General features: G+C 34.1%; 1 protein-coding gene across 1 annotated transcript; it reads left to right on the forward strand.

The window, feature by feature from the left end:
* Positions 1 to 15,013: 15,013 nt before the first annotated feature.
* Positions 15,014 to 16,357, forward strand: LOC120251384 (protein ALP1-like). The gene is made up of 2 exons (XM_039259916.1): positions 15,014 to 15,520; positions 15,608 to 16,357. The coding sequence occupies exons 1-2, from the start codon at positions 15,014 to 15,016 to the stop codon at positions 16,355 to 16,357; spliced, it is 1,257 nt and encodes a 418-aa protein (XP_039115850.1).
* The last annotated feature ends 2,033 nt before the right edge of the window (positions 16,358 to 18,390 follow it).

Raw genomic sequence — 18,390 nt, forward strand, 5'->3', positions numbered from 1 at the left:
TAAAAATATTTAAACGGATAATAGCAAATAGTTAAACATTATTTAAAATATACAAATAGATAACCATAAACGAGAAGAACTTTACAACGAAATGAACTCGTCGTAATACAACTTTACAACCATAAACGAGAAGACGACAATGGCACATGCTCTGCCTCGACAATAAAATCGACTACAGCTCATTTGAAGATGAAGTGCACTTGACCAATCCGATGGAAATCAATTTCATTTTCTGTTCGAGAAACCGATTTATATATTTCGGGTATGATAATGAGGAGAACAACAAGATGTAATGTAACTCCTTGCCATTTTCTATCAGAAACCAAGCAGAAAGCCCTTCAAAAGGTTGAACATGATGTGATTTGGCGCTTTCCTTTCCCACCATTTTCAGGGCCAAAAATGGGATTTCACAACATGGACCCATTTGAAGTGAACGGTAGGGGGTAAAAGGGAAGTTAAACACTAACGGAAGGGCTGTCCGTGGTGTGTAAAAGTAGGAGGGGGTTTTTGGGAAGTTTTGAAAATTACGAGGGGTGAACAGTAATTTTCCCTTAAATCAGTATCTAAAAAAAACATTAATTTTGTTTTCTATATTATGAGTTGATTCTATCTAGAATGTCAAATATAATGTGTGTATATATACATTTATTTATTTAACATTGGAGAAACAACAATAATTTAATTTGATCAAATGCCATAATTTGGCATAAAGCAAAAAACATGCAATAAAATTGATGTAAATCCTATATATTTTCTTCAATACTTTCATAATTAAGTTATCATTCATCATGAAAGAGAAAATACTACGTAATATTACTATAAATTTAAGATATTATAAATAAATACATAGTATTAAAGTGGATGTATAATCTACCATAGAATATTTTAAAGAACAACTTTAAATATCCTTTATTACATTCAATTTTTTCTTTATATTAAATATAATATTAATAATTAAAAGAATTTAAATGCATTTTTTTATATAATATTGCTTTAAAATCCCCCAACATTTTAAAAACAATGAGACGGAGACAAGAAATTTGCCTACTTTAATAACAATAGAAGTGCACCAAAAATTCCAAACTGTATAAAAAATACACTTCTCAAATTACACCATAATTTGCAAGTTAACCCGTTTCATTCAATTCGTTACTAACATAGTAATAATTCAATTGACCTATGTTAAATTAACAATTTTTGTAAAAAATGATTTTTTATTTTAATTGAGATTATTCTGGCAATAATACAAACGTCAGGTGTCATATATTATTTTATTTTTCAAAAAATAATTTTCAGGTCAGCAATTTATAGAAATAATATGTTATCTGACATGGCATCAAATTTCCAACCATCTATCAAATTAACTCTAAAAAAAAGGTTGCTGACATGTTCTAGCGACAGTGAATTTGCGATGTCAACTAAAACATTTATATTTTATATATAAAAATTAACTTAATATTATTTTATAAAGTTATTGTCACCTCATTAAGGGGGTTTGGTACAAAGTTTAAAATATTCATAAGGTAGATTTTTTATAAATAAAGATTATTAAGAAAAATAAACTCACGAGTAATTTATTTTATTATTTTATTGTTTGGTTTAAAAAAATATTCTCATAAATATGTTATTAACACTGAAGAATATTTTATTCCCCATTAAGTACAGATATGGGAATGTAAATGATTTTCTCAAAATAACCTTTAAATATAATATTTAAAAAAATTAAATAAATCAACTTAAATTGCTGCTACTCATTTAAAATGATCAGATTCTACATAATTAACTAAACCATAAACACTAAACCTTTATAAAAAGAAAATTGATTCTTGAACCTCTTTATTAGGTTGAGGACCTTGAGGTATTTAATATATATATATATATATATATGCTGTCTCTGTTCTTAAATATATGTCGTTTAAAAATGTCACACAAAAATTAAAAATCCCTAATATATCAAAACGATAGGATGCTGACTATAAACAATTAAAAAGAGCATAATAATAAAAATAATATAATAAAAAAAATTACTAAAATGGAAAAGTCTAATGATGTAATAATGTTCAAGGCAATATAGATATGTGATTTGCATCAATAAGTAGAGAGAGAGAGAAAAAAAGACATAAGATCAAATCGATGGAAACCACGTGAAATTAATAACAAGGATCGAATCAAGAGTCAAAAATAAAGAGTAAGAATTTTACTTTTTAGACAAGATAATTGGTGTCGAGTGAAACTTTAACAATAAAATTAGATTGAAAAAGGTGGAAGAAGAGCTTTATAAAGTTTTATGTAATTAGTTAAAAATGAGCATATTAACTTTTTTTAAATTATAAAATTTATAGGAGGTTCTCTTTCACCTGGCATCCCAAATACAAGAGGTAGAAAAAGTGAGGTTTTGGAGGGTCAGAGTTAACTGTTTCCTTTCCTTCATTAAATTAAAAAAAAATATCCAAATAAAGGAAAGACTAACTTTGACCCTCCAAAGCTCTTCCTTTCTTTACTTTCCCTTCTTAGCCTTCAATCCAAACATAATATTAAGGAAAAATTACTGTTTACCCCTCGTGAATTTCAAAAATTCCCAAACAGCCCCTCCAATTTTGGCAAACCCCGGACAACCCTTCGGTTATTGTTTAACTTCTCTTTTACCCCCTACCGTTCACTTGAAATGCGACCATGTTATGAAATTCTATTTTTGCCCTTGAAAATGGAGAGAAAAAACAGCCACTCACATCATTTCCAATCTTTATACATACAATTTTGCATTTTTTTTTGTTGTCTTTTGTCAAACAAAGTTTAGAAGGCTCATCACATCTTCTTCTTCTTCCTCTTTTTCTTATTCTCCTCATTTGTTTTGTTATATTTGAATTTTGCCGGTTTCTTGATAAGGTGAGAATTTTTTCGATTTGAGGGCTATTGTTCACGGCACTGACTTCTTGGGAATTGGTGTTACCTTAGCTGAGATACGTGAGCGATTGGGTCTTGATGTTCCCCGTGTCAGAGTAAAGTTTATCACGCCCGATGGATATAAAACGGTTTGTCCAATAGAAAACGAGGTTGACTTCCAGCGGATGTGCCATTGTCGATCTTGTCGAGACAGACGCTGTGCCATTGTCGAATCCTATTGAAAACGAGTTTTTCTTGTTGTAAAATTCTTCTCTTTATGTTTATCTAGTTGTATAAGTTGATTACCGTTTAACGTCACCTGTCTCTGTTTAAATACATTATTTTTATATTTAACAATTGTCTTTTTCGTTTAATTTATATGTTAGTATTTAACTCTTTGCATTGCCGTTTAACATTGTAATGTATCATTTTAACATTTTTTGTCTCTGCTTAAAATATTTTCTTTTCTGTTTAAACTGAAGTGTTGCCAGGTGGCCAATGGCAAAGTTATGGTATCTCGTGCACAAGAATTAATGACGACATTAAATTCTATCTCGTTAATGAGAAAAGCTCGGTTCCCCGTGCGTTTCCATTTTTTTCCTCGGATCTGAAGTGTCAACCGTCTTACGGACTTCACACCATAAATGAGAAGAAAGACCACTTCCCCTGAACACCCCCTCCTCCTCGTCCTCTGCTTCTTCTCGGATGAGTTTCATCTTCATGTGTCCAGGATATTTATTTAAAGGATGTGTCATGATCATCCTCTTCTAGAGAATCAATCACGCAACAAGTTAAACTTTTTTTTCCTGTTCAAGTCAGAAAGCCCGCCTAATTGCCTGAATGCGGAGGATGACGGCCAAGCAATTAAGCGGGCATTTTGACTTGATCAGGACAAGAAAGTTTTCATGCATTGCTTGATTGCGGAGGATTCTCCGGAGAGGGTGACCATGACACATACTTTAAAACAAAATTGATATTTATCACTTGGGAATTGTTCTCATCGTTTAAATAATTTTCCTTAGTGTGCAAATATTATTGTCTATGTTTAACTCATAGTATCTTCGCTTCATTCAGACCACAAGTTAAACTATATATTCTTGACCAGGTTGAAATGCCCGCGTAATTGCCTTAATGCGTGGATTCTCCAGCGGAGGAGGACGGGCGTTTCGACTTGGTCAAGAAAAGAAAGTTTAACTATCTTTTCACTTATTGCTTGATTGCGGAGGATTCTCCAGAGGAGGATGACCATGACACATTGATTATATTTGAACTGTTTAACTGTCTTTTTTAACTATTCGTGTTCTACGTTGTGCAGGTTCAAGTTGATGTGCATGTTATGCAACCGCCGTGAGCATTCGAAGGTACAGATACTTGTTGAGGAAAGACGAAATCTTAATAGACGAACTAGAATAAACTCACAAGTGTCCGATGTCCGTGAAGACATTGTAAATATTATGGATGTTGTAAATGTTGTAAATATTTTATTTGAAATGAAACAAACGTATCTGAGTGTGAACTTTTGATATTTAATCAGAGGTCATTGTAAATGTTTAAATATTTTAAATGAAACAAACTTATTTGAGTGTCAACTTTTGATATTAAAAAAAAGGGGCATTGTAAACAAACAAAAATGTTAAACAAAATCGCCTTACTACTTAAATAGTGACAACGGTGTTTAAACAAAAAATATATATGTTAAACAGTGACAACGGTTTAAACAAAAAAATAAATATGTTAAAACGATATACAAATTATTTAAACAGTGAACCGATAGTTTAAAGAATATATATAATTGTTTAAACGTAAAAAGGTTGACGTTTAAACAGAGACCCATGAGGTACCCAAGAGGATTGATGGAATGTCTGTAATACAATGTTTTGAAAAATATCCATCTTCAACACGATGTCGCAGAAATCATTTAATTTAAACAATCACATATGTTTTAAAACAGTTAAATCAAAATATTTAAACGGTTTACATATTGGTTTAAACAACATAATGTCAGTAACAACATTCAACTTAAACAGTGAACAAGCAAGCTGCTCAAGTTAGGTGATGTTTTATACAAGGAAGGAGATTATCATGAGATAATTACATTAGTCTCGGACAGGTCCAAGGGCCTTGTGAACGCTATTGCGAGAGTCTTCCCTTCTTCCCCACATGCATACTGTCTTCGACACTTGGAGGCCAATTTCATAAAAGTCAACGTCCGACTAGGGAAGACATTGAGAGAGGAGTGCTGGTCTATATACTTTCGTATTGCGTGGGCATCCACAGCTAAAGATTTCGATAATACTGTGAATGAACTGCAGGCCACATCACCCAAAACTCATCACTGGTTGATTAATAAATCGGATATGGCACATTGGTCGAATTATCTGTTTAGAGGCGAACGTTGGGGTGAGATGTATTCCAATGTCACGGTGTCATTCAATGCTTGGATCAAAGAAGCTCAGCATTTGCCAATAACGAAGATGGTCGACTCCATAAGGTATTCGAATGTTCATTTTCACTTAAGAATTCGTATTATCCTTTAAAATAGTTTATAAATATTTAAATATCTTTCTCTGTGTTTAACCATCTACATCATTGTTTAATTTATGATAATACTGTTTAATAAAGTGTGTTTATGTTTAACTATCAATGTCTTCGCTTAACCTTGATGCGCATGTTATGCAATCGCTGTGAGCAAGCGAACAAATGGGAGACCTACTTATGCCCGGACATACATTCGAAGGTGGAGATACTTGTTAAGGATAGCCGAAATCGCGGCGTTTGTTATGAAAAGCTCCTTTAATTGTTGGTACATTGCCGACGATATCTTCACTGCCATTTTTGCTAGCGTTTTTTATAATGCCGCTTCATTATTTAGCTGCGTTTTAAAAGCCGCTAAATACTAAAAAATGCCACTAAATATCTATTTTGGTATTGTGTTGTAGTACCGATGATTCAACATCATTTGCAATGAAACGATTGATAAAATTAAAATTAAAAAACAATTGGAATCCAAATTTGTAAATTTGATTGCGTTATAAAAAAACTAATATATAAAATTTAATTTTACAAGGGTGAAATTTAATTATATTTAAAAATCATATATATAAAAAATTCTAAATATAAACTTGTATGTATTTAACAGAAAAGGAAAAAAAATCAAAACCCTACAAATTATAAATCCTACTCGTATTGAAATGGAAGAGAAGTTAACTCCATGTTGAATTAAGAATCAATAATAATAACAATATTATAGAAAGAGAGATTCTAAAAATGGAAGAAAATTAATAGTTTAATATTTTATGGAGTTGGAGATGACATTGAGTAGAAATATTTTTGTTTTCTTGCTCTCAAGCTAGATGACCCAGTATATGTCTTGGATAAGGAGGTTTTCCAATGGTTTAGGGCAAAGATTTCCCCTGAGCACCTTGTCAAACCAAGCTGCAGGAAGGGTGTTGAAAGGCATTGTTGCATTGAAAATAACCCCGTAATGTGGCCATATACGTGCAGAAATTGGGCTTGATGAGATTATCCAGCATAAGGATCTTATTATGTAGCTTCATCCATAAGAATAGTTTGATTTTGAGGGGGCATTGTCCGATGCATTATGATCTACTTTGCGAACATTGGAGTCCTCCATCATTCAAGAAGGTGTAGAAGCATTTTACCGAAAAACCCTTGTGGTCCTACCGCCAAATCTTTTTTTCTCGTTCTAATGTTAGGGGGGGAAGGTAGATGATGGAGTATCAGTGGCAAGTTCTTGCTCTCAAAAATTGATGGTCGGCAATAGAGATAAGTGGATTCTGCTAGTGTATAAAGAGACCCGACCACCTGTCCCTAATGGGTGTGCTTTCATACCATCTATCCATCTGGAATGAAGTGCTCCTACCATCGTTAATGGAGGAGTCGATGCTCGCAAGAAAAGTTGGTCTGCATTTAAGGATGCCTTTCCAAAAGAAAAATGTTCTTCTTGGAGTCGCATGAAGGAGGTTGGAGTAGCATTTTTAATTTTATGGCTTTAGATTTTCCCCCCTTAATTTGCAAAATTAACCTACTGCTTCTTTCCTGGATTCATGCAGCCTCGCACCCGATCAGGATCTTTCTAAAAGTGGGTGTGCCAAAGATCAAAAGGAGCCTCACATTTGCAGGGCATCGAACCCCTTTAGGCTAGCATCCCCGAAGAACCATTCATTTAATGGCGAGATGACGCAAAATTTATTAGGCTAGAAATCATCTGAGCTCCAGCCATTCACATGTGACCCCATCATTCTTTCTTTTGTCTTTTGTTCGCCGTCTATCAGTAGGTCAAGTCTACTTCTGGTGACCTGCCTGTTTCTTCTCCTCTCCCTTTTTTCTTCTTGATGTAACCCTCCTAGTTGTCTCTATTCTCTTTTTTTCAATAAATCATGATTTATCCACTTTTTCTCAAATATATATATACACACATATATTTTTGTTTTAGTCATGTCTAGAAGGCTCAACAATGATTATTCATTCTTGCATCAAGAAATTAGTACTTAAGGAACTTCGATGTTTGCTCATCTTGTCTCTCGTTAACAACATTCAAAGTTATTCATATCCACAGCTTACATTAATAATTGACAAAAAAAGTATAAAGAAAACAACCTAAACGATGAATACCAAGCTACAATGACATATTTCATCTCTATGAGAACATCTTCCACAAATAGGATCAAGTTAGAGAAACATGGTAATAATAAGAGCTTGGTCATCATACTTTAGATAGGGAAGGACTTGATTGATGTGTTTGAAAGGATAAAATTTAAATGTTATCCGCACAGTTCTATCAAACACTAAGTTTTTCAAAGCCAGTGGCATTAACAATGATTCTGAATAGTTTAAACCTCTCTTTTGGCATGAAACACAAGGATAAGGCATTCGATGCTTATATTAAAGTGGTCGGGGAAGTTCGAAGAACAACATAAGACACAATAGCTCTTTTATAATGTACATGATATGTGAATTTGTAGCGATCAAAACCATCCTTCCACATACAATACCATTACCAAGGATCCAGAGCTTAAACAGATGGTGATGGAAGATTTAATCAATTTTGTAATGTGTAAAGGCTATTATAGGAAAACTGGGACTATAAATCATGTTAAATCTTTGCAATTGTCAACTTCCTCAATTTTAACATTTATGAACATGAGCTCAATGGAGTTAGAAATGATTCAATTCTTAGGAGATTATTGATTGAGACATTGAATAATTTAATAATTATATATGGTTAAACACATTGGCTAGTCAATGACCTTTGAGAATAGAGATAGTGAGGGTATTAATATTGTCATTGTGGTTATCAATTTCTCAGGTTACTATAAACACATACAGCAAAAATAAGAGAAAGAGGACACAAAGTTTAGCAATACAATTTGTCACAACATACATACATCTGTTGGATCAAACCCGAAGAGTCAATCCACTAACAAAAAAAAAAAAGCAAATAAGACTGTAGCAATCACACAAGTTAAGGAAGAATATACACTTCCCTTACAAATTCATACAATTAATCCCGCAAAAGATATTGATGATCTACCCACAAGACCTTAATCCATTAGTGTTTCCTTAACCAAAGGTTCATTATTCTAGGACTCTTCATTTTCTGAGTATGATCACTCCCTTAAACAATCAAATGCAATAGTTGCTTAAGTAATATAAAAATGAATAGAGTGTTGATCTCACAAGGAAAATGAGTACTAATACTAACTTTCTTTTTTGTTATCTAGCCTAACAAAAATGTTGAATTTGTTTCATGAATTCAAAGAAAATAAAACTATAAGAACAATCAATGGATTAAGAGTCAACAACAATGGCCATGATTGAGTTGGAAATAAACTAAACATAAAAGATGGCACTTAGATCATGAATATATTTAGGACTTTCATTGATTGAAGAATCTATTTAATGTTCATTCTTAAGAATCTCTTTCTCAAAACAATCAACAACTATATAATTTTTTGTCTCCAAATATACTATAAGTGTTAGAGGTCATTTATTTACCTTCGGTGACTCGAGCCAGAAATATCAAAGGTCATTTATTCATTCTCAGTGACTAGAGCCAAAAATATCAGAAATATCATTTTTTTCAGAAGTTCTTGTTGATAAGGTCAGTATGTAACCCTATTGATAGGGTTAGGCATAGCTATTTGGAGACAAAATATTCAAAAAAGAAATCAAGGTAGAACTAAAGTCCATAAATGTCCAAAAGTTTCCCACGTTTTCATACATACAAAAGTACATAACATCCAATCTTCACAAAATAAATCATAAACCTAATTAAAATAAGGTAGTAGTTGAATAGATTAAAGAATAACAATCACTGAACGATTAGAATGGCTAACCCGGAAATTAAAAGAATAATTTTCCCAAAATGATAGCCACCAAATATCAGGTAAGTGACATCATTTAGTAACTTTAGAATAAAATAATAATTAAATAAGTGAAACGATGAGTGACAAAATGGGGAAACAATAGCAATTAAATGAATAAGCCAACAGAAACTAGGTACTTGGCAAGTAATGCCATTAAGGTGTAAAGTTTATAATAAGTGAAGGAATAAACAACAACATAATAACTGGTAAAAATGGGTAAATACTAAATGAAAATAGAGTAATCCAAAATAGTAACATAGATGGAATACCAAATATGTGATAATACTAATGAGTAAATAAGTAGATAATACACAATCTTGAATAGCAGGTAGAAATAAAGTTTAAATACATTTCTAGTATCAATAATTTGAGATTTAGCTATGATTCCTAAGGGAAAACCAACTTGTCAAAAATTATACATACCACAAAAATGGTTAAACAACCTATGCACAATTTGCCAAAGTTGTACATTTAAAGAAAAGGACAAGTAAAATTGACGTGGATTACTTACCTCGAAAATTTCTTCAATCCAAATTCAAGTCCTGAAGTTAGGGTCACCCTAATAAAGAGGTCTTATAATAAACAATAAAATTAATTAACCCTTTAACCCAAATTTTCAAACCCAAACTAACCATAATACTTAAGGCTTTAAGTGGGTCAAAATACAAATAACCAATACATTGACCTAGCTTACAAAAAGAACAAGTTTGCAATAACAATGTACACTTAACCAATAATAATAAAAGAATATCTAAATACACACACATATATTACTATACATATAATTTTTACACATACATTGGACTGTCAAGATGTGTTGGAAAGAATTCAATAATGCAGTGTGTATATATATATATATATATATATATATATATATATATATATATATGCTTATACCCAAAGATTGCAGGTCCTTAACACCCTATAGTATAAATATATACATATAAGCACACTGGCATAATACAAGCTAATAGGTGCAGGTCGTCAACTAGGTATATCTAAAAACATAACAAGAAGTATGCATATCTGGAATATATTTACAAGCTAGCCATCAACCAGGTATATAAATATATACATCAAGACATACCTCACAAGAGTTTAGACATGGGTTTATGTGTCACTAAACCACAAGGAGAGCTCAAGAGTAAACAAAGGTGTACTAACATTCACTTAAGTATAGACAAAATGCTCCAGCTTATCACATAATTACCCAACCGGAAAAATTCACAGTTGTGGAAGACATGACTACAAACATGCAAGTTATAAGTACCAAGCTTAAACTGGTTTAAAATTATCTCTACACTTAACATCACTCCAATGGAACAAGATGTATTAGAATAGCCATGGATTAAACAAAATCTTGAAACCTAAGCATGCATTAACAATCACCATAAATTTCGACAACAACAATAACCAAGCTTAGGAAGACCTAATATTAAAGCCTCAGCTTCTATGACCAACCAGAAACGAAGATGCTAACTTTAAACACTTGTCGACGAACTAGAGACAACACTTGACCCTCCCTCGCCGTTGACGATGCTAAGGTGTTGCGACCAGAAGTTCTCCTCTTCATGGCTGCAATGACAAGGGAGAGATGCAAGGATTTTCCTTTTATCAAATTGCAGCGACATAGCTCTGGAATAACTGGCTTACGGGGAAATCTTGGAATGAGAAAATGAGTGGAATTATATATTGTGCTCTCCTTTAACAAAAGAATTAAGACAAGGGTGGGTTTAACCTTAATCTAAATGGTTTCCGTCACCCTATCTCCAGGTGTGTTTATAACACATTTCAACAATGATAGCTCTATCATACAAAGGATTTCTCAATCTCAATTACATATTAGTGCACTCACAATCTATAATTCATGGCATTCAAGCATACTTGTTGAATCACAAGACCAATGAAAGATTTATTGATAGATAATAAATAAATAGTAAGATTAATCCTAAGTTTCATCAAGAACCAACTACCATGATATGTCTAGTTTCTCACCATTAAAGCATTCACAATAAAATCCATGAAAGAACAAAATATTATAGTAAATATGATGACTCCTTCTAGTTCTTCACAATTTTCTTTGATTGATGGAATCCTCTACAAGGAGACTTGCTCATTGTCTCTCTTGTTTTCAATCTTCAACTTAGACTCACCCTTTAGAACTCTTAAGAACTTGGCCTAAATCTCAACATGGCCAATAATCCTCTTAAGAGCCTGTCAAAAACCCTAGCCAATGTCCAAGAAAATCCTCTTGAAAGTTCAAAATCTTGTAAAAGTCCCCCTCTTCTTGATTACTCCAGCTATTTATTGGTGCCGAAATCAGGTCTAACCACGGGCTTTACATGATGGGCATGTTATAGGCCATGGTTTTTGAAATAGAAAATTTGAAAAGCTCAAAGCTAACCAAAGCCATGGTTAGTAAGCGACGGTGGTTGCCACCATGGCCATGGTTAGGGCTATGGTGCTCTCTGGATTCAAGAATTTCTTAGGTTTAGGGCGTGTTTGGTTCGCTGAATTTGAACCCGAAGTGGCTGAAATGGTTACTTCCGAAGCACTTCTTCTTGTTTGGTTCGCCGAAGTGAGCTTTGAAATATTGATTTGACAACTTCCAAAGCAGTCCACTTCACCCCATCCACTTCGGGAGAAAAAATCCCGAAGTGGGATTTGCGGCCGTTTACTTCCCTCACGTGTTGTCACGTGATGCATTGGACTTCCCCCACCTTTCTCCAATTCCCAGGCCACTTCCGGTTCTAGGGTTCTCCGCGACCTCTCGATCTCTCATCCCTCTCGTCTCCCTTCTAGGGTTCTCCGCCTCCATTCTCATCTTCTCCCGGGTCTCTCTTCTAGGGTTTCTCCGCCTCCTCCACTCCCGACCTCTCCCTCTCGTCTCCGAGTCTCTTCTAGTGTTGTCCACCTCCTCCACTCTCGATCTCCCTGTCGTCTTCACCCGAACATCACTGTACCTCTGTGACCACCATCCCTCTCTTGGCTGTGATCCTGCTTTTCTTGTTCGCCAGCGTTCAGATCTAACTCAGTAGACATCTTCCCTCTGAGAAATGGATGCGAACGATGCTATTTGTTTTTTTTTCCTTTTCGTTCCTGACGATCTATATTTCCAGACGTGTTTCCTTTTTTTTATTGTGTTGTTTCTTCAATTTTTTTTGAGATGGTCTTCTGCTCTTCTCTGACTTTTCATGTTTTCCTCTCCGAATCTTGAGTTTATTCCATATCTGCAAGTTTTTTATTTTATTTTTTTGGTTAGTTGTTGCTATTGTTGATATATTTTTCCGTTTTGTCCATTTTCATTATGCTATTATTTTGATTTTTTACCATATTATTTTTTGTTGTTGTTCCTTTTTTGTTTTCAGTTGTTTTCCTCTTGAAATTTTGTTTTCCTTTTAGATCTGAATGAAAACCTCCTGTTTAATTTTTTCATACTGGTTTATTTGTTACGTATATGTGTGAGAACTGGTTTTTTTAGTCCATGGTATTTTTGATATATTTCCCCCCTTTTTCCCTTTCTTTTATGCTTGCAGGTTTTCTGTTTTTACCTTTTTTTTAAACAAATTTTGTTGCCTAGTTGTGTTAGACCATGGTTTTCTGTTTATACCTTTTTTTTTTAAAAAAAATTGTTTTCTGTTTTTCTAGACCATGGTATTTTTTATATACGATCATGCCTAGTTTTTTCCTTTCATATATTATTTCCTTCGAGATCTGCAAGAAAACCCTTTGTTTTATTCTTTTTAATACTGGTTTAGTTGTTAGCTATATTTGTTCAAGTGGTATATTTCTTGTTCATACTGGTTATTTCTTATTCAGTATGATGCCATGTCTTACTTCTTATTTCCAGATCTGCATATTATTGGGTTAGATATATTTGTTATTCGTATCATACTTGTTTAATTGTTACTCTTATTCGTACTGGTTTATTTCTTTTGTTGTATTTCTCTTTTGTTATACCGTATCATAGCATGTTCGTTTACACATGTTGTGTTGTTCATAGCATATTAGGTTATTTGTTATTCCTGTTCATACTTGTTTACTTCTTACTGTTTCATTACCATTTTTTTATCATAATGGTTTATTTCTTTTTTGTTTATTTCTTATTACTTATTCTTTATCATAACATGTTATTGTTTACTTATTAGGTTGTGTTATTGATAACATACTTTATTATTGCATTGTGGTTTGTTTCTTATTCTTTGTTAGACTGCTTTGCTTTTTAAAAAAAACATTATTTCATATTCTTGTTTCAAAGTTGTTTATTACATGTTCTTATGTGTCATTCATGTTCATAATGGTTTATATTTGTTGTGTTATTCTTTGTTTCTTGTTCCTTATCATAGTATGTTATCTTTTGCATATTATGTTGTGCTGGTCATAGCATACTTATTTAAATGGTTGCTGCTTAATTTCCATGTATTGTTCACAGAGGTTTATTTCTGGTTTGGTATTACTCTTTCTTATTCCTTATCATAGCTTCTTATTGTTTACTTATTATTTTGTGTTATTCACAGCATACTGGTTTATTTGTTTGTGGTCTGTATGTTATTTTTGTTAAACTGATTTGTTTCATAAATTATTATATCATATTGGTTTATTTCTTGTTCTTATTCCTAAACATGGCATTTTATTGTGTACATAGTCTGCAGTGTTATTTCTGGTTGTTGTTCCTAATCATAGCATTTGATTGTACAATTTGAATGAGGGTTTATAGTTCATATAAAGTCACCGGTTCGCCTTGCCACTGGTTTTGAGGCCTGGCATGGTCCAGTTACTTCATACCTTTGGTACAGAGAACATTGCACTTTTGACTTGGAGAACACGAACCTAAGTTCTTATGTCAAATCAATTGTTTTCATTTCTGTTTTATTCTCCAATTTGTTTCAGTTATTTTTTATTTATATTTTGCCATAACATGCAATTTATTATGTTAATGTTTGCTTTTTAATATACACCTTCATATGATGTTCTTTCGATGTTTTGCATTACTGTTGTGTTATCCGATTTGTTTTAGTTGTTTCTGATCTAATTGTTGCCTTTTAAATTACACATCTTCATACCATGTTCTGCCATTGTTGTTATTGATAGCATGTTGGTCTATTTCATTGTGTTTTGTTTCTTATTCTTTTTTACGCTGCTTTTTTTTATAAAAAAAAAAATTATTTCATATTCTTGTTTCAAAGTTGTTTATTACATGTTCTTATGTGTCATTCATGTTCATAATGGTTTATATTTGTTGTGTTATTCTTTGTTTCTTGTTCCTTATCATAGTATGTTATCTTTTGCATATTATGTTGTGCTGGTCATAGCATACTTATTTAAATGGTTGCTGCTTTATTTCCATGTATTGTTCACAGAGGTTTATTTCTGGGTTGGTATTACTCTTTCTTATTCCTTATCATAGCTTCTTATTGTTTACTTATTATTTTGTGTTATTCACAGCATACTGGTTTATTTGTTTGTGGTCTGTATGTTATTTTTTTTAAACTGATTTGTTTCATACATTATTATATCATATTGGTTTATTTCTTGTTCTTATTCCTAAACATGCCATTTTATTGTGTACATGGTCTGCAGTGTTATTGATAGCATGCTGGTTTATTTCATTGTGGTTTGTTCCTTATTTTTTTTTGTTCTGACTTATTTCCTGTTATAATTTGCACTTTACCGACTAGTGTGTACCAAATTCAGTTTGTAGTTGCATGTTCATATCATTGACGTTGTCCATAATTATGTAGATGGATAACTGGATTGTTAATGACTGTGTAAGGCCGTTGGTTGCCGCGTTTACTACCGTTGTTGTGGTTGTTGCTTGCATAATTGAGGATATGCATGTCTCTAAGCCAGGGAGAAGTAAGGAACCGTCCATGTTTCGAGACTTGACTAGGAAAAAACATATGGAGCGTATTTTAAGGAGTGGTCGTGATTATTGCGTGAGCTATCTTAAGATGGACGTAGGTCCTTTTATGCATCTAGCCTCGATCATGCGTGACAAGCATCTCCTTCAGGACACACGGCACATATCTGTGGAGGAACAGTTGGCAATTTTCTTACATATTGTTGGTCATAACACAAAAAATAGGACTATGAGAATTGAGTTTGTCCGATCCGGGGAGACAATTAGTAGATATTTTAATTGCGTGCTCAGAGCTGTTTATGCTGTTCGAGATGATTTTGTTCATTCCCCTAGCTCCACTTCTCACCCAAAAATTGAATGTAATCCCAACTGGTATCCATTCTTCAAAGTAAGTAAATTTGGCATATAACATAAATTTACTCATTTGATGAATAAGCATTCCTTCCAATTTCCATCATATACTTTTATGGTGTAGGACTGTATAGGGTTGTTAGATGGGACGCACATTGATGCGTCCGTCCCACCTGAAGAAATGCCTCGGTTTCGTGGTCGTAAAGGCCCAACCCAGAATGTGTTGGTTGTTGTTAATCCTGATTTGCAGTTCACTTATGTGTTGGCGGGTTGGGAGGGATCAGCGAATGACTTCACTGTTTTAAAAGATGCACTAGCAAGACCACAACCTGAAGGATTAAAATTGATAGAAGGTAGGAGACCGAGTACTAGTGAATTAATATATTACACGAACGAACAATTGACAGGTGTCATTATTGTAGGGAAGTATTATCTTGTAGACGCTGGTTATACTACTATGCAAGGGTTCATAGCACCGTATCGAGGTGTTAGGTATCACCTGAAAGAACACAGTGGAAGATCACCAACAAATCCAAAAGAATTGTTCAACCTTCGACACTCGATGCTACGGTCTCGTGTAGAGCGTGCTTTCGCAATCTTGAAAAATCTTTTCAAGATTCTTACATCACACCCTTTCTTCCCTTTTAGGACACAAGTTAAATTAGTTCTTGCATGTTGCATATTGCATAACTATATAGCAGGTGCTGACCCAAACGATATGTTGATGCATGAAGAAACCACACAAAATGATGAGCAAATCATGTCAACACAGCCCCGGTCACAGCGAGAGCAACGGGAAGAGAATCGGGCTTGGATTGAACTTAGAGACAAGATAGCAAACGACATGTGGATGACTTATAGTAGTTTTCTTTGATTAGAAAAAGTTTGCCTTGTGAACTGTTTGTTTTACCTGAATTTTTTTCCTTGGATGGATTTGCTTCGTCAGACTATGATGTCTAGAGTACATCTTTTCATCTTCAGTTGTTGAGTTGTTTATCTTCACCTGCCGATTATTTTCATAATTCCTTTGTTATTTCCATTTGTTGATGCATTTACAGCTTCATAGTATTATTGCTTGATATTTCCCTTGTTTATTTCATAGTATTCTGTCATTAGTTCACTTGTTCTATGGCTTCCTAATTCCATTGTATGTTCATATCATTCTGTCCTTTGTTGTTTTCATGGTAAACAGTGTCATATTTTGGTTTCTTTTTTCATGATTCACTTGTCTTTATAATGACACCGTAGTTTCTTTTGTTTTCCCTTGACACATAATTCATTCGTTACCATGATATGAGATATGGATGTGTATGGTTCTGTACAAGCAGCAGCTTACACCAGACAGATTTAAGAATCTTACGTAGTTATCATTTTCCAATAGAATTCCAGCTACGATGGAGGGCATTGAGCGTACGACGGAGAAGTCATCATCAAAGGCTTCTGGCAGCAAGCGCGGTACCCCTAACAAGCGATGGAAGGCCGAATATGATGCCTTCTTGATCCCAATTCTGCTGGAACAAGTACGAAAAGGGTTGAAATGTGACAAATCATTCAAACGAGCAGCATTTGTCTTTGCTGCTGTTGCTGTAAATGCTAGGTTTAATACTGAATTCAGTGTGGAGAACGTTGAAAATCATTATCGAACTTTGAAATCACGGTACGCGGAGATAAAGAAAGTGAGAGAACTCAGTGGTGCCGGATGGGATGATGCCACGAAGACCATCACCCTTGATCCCGTGGTTGCCTTAACATATATCGAGGTAACATGATTCGACTTTACTTGTATTATTTGCATGATAGGAACATGATTATATCTGTACCTGATTGTGTATGTCACTGTAATATAGGCACACCCGGCAACAAAGGCTTTCATAAACAAACCAATTGAGCATTATGAGTCATTGAGGGTTATATGTGGGGAGGACAATGCAACGGGTGTGTACGCAACGTCTGTGTTCACTGATTTGGGAGAAAACTCGGAACACGAAGGCAACAATAACAACAACTTTGATGAAGAACCAATAGAACAACCAAGTGATGATGATGCTGATGCGAACTCTGCCCCACCTGCTGTCAGCAGCCCTGTCAGCATCCCTGCAACCTCATCAACACCAAGGTCTCAACGCTCAAGTAGGGGTTCCAAAAATCCTTCAATGATGGGTGATCTAATTGTTGTGGTGGGAGAAATGGCATATGCTATTAAAAACCCCACACACTGGACAGAAAGCTTGTATGCCAAGGTTATGGAGGTTGATGGTTTTGAAAAGAAGGAACTTGTTCAGGTGTTTGATTTTCTGCAATTCCGTGAGATTGAGGCAAGAGGCTTCATGGTGAAGGACATGGACCTGAGGAAGGATTGGATAGAAACTTTTCTATCCAGGATGGTTTGATTTAGCACCTACTGCTTCTGCCTCACTTGACTGAACCCTGCTTCTAGTAACTAGTTATTTTATTGCATGGTTGTGCATTGCATGCATCAGGACTGCCTTATGTTTTGTGATGGGTGAACATAGCATTGGACACATTGCTGTGGTTGCATCCATTCATGCATTTCATGTTTTGTCTTTTGCTTTCATGTTTGACTGGACATGCTTATCTTTATGTTGCTCTGCATGGTTGGGATATATGTTTGTCTGTCACTATGGTTTTCTGGCTCTTATTTCCTTTGTTTTTGTGGATTTCATTTCAGGTAATGTATGATGGCAATGATGAAAGGCAAATTGTGACATTGCACTGAGGCACTGTTCTCTAATATGACGCAAGAGTTTAAATTGGAGCGCAGGCGGGGCAAAATTGAGGGGCACTTCGATGCCAATCTTATGCAGCCTTTGCGCATCTAATTTGCTTGAGTGTCAAGGTAGCGTTACATTGTTGTTTTTAAGCATTATTTGTATTCTAGGGTTTCGT

The sequence above is a fragment of the Dioscorea cayenensis genome, chromosome 20 (genome assembly GCF_009730915.1).
Source record: "Dioscorea cayenensis subsp. rotundata cultivar TDr96_F1 chromosome 20, TDr96_F1_v2_PseudoChromosome.rev07_lg8_w22 25.fasta, whole genome shotgun sequence".
NCBI lineage: Eukaryota > Viridiplantae > Streptophyta > Magnoliopsida > Dioscoreales > Dioscoreaceae > Dioscorea > Dioscorea cayenensis.

Coding starts and splice junctions, on each gene's coding strand:
- LOC120251384 (XM_039259916.1), top strand. CDS start 15,014: ATGGATAACTGGATTGTTAATGACTGTGTAAGGCCGTTGGTTGCCGCG. Junction 15,521..15,607: donor ACTGGTATCCATTCTTCAAA/GTAAGTAAATTT, acceptor TTTATGGTGTAG/GACTGTATAGGGTTGTTAGA.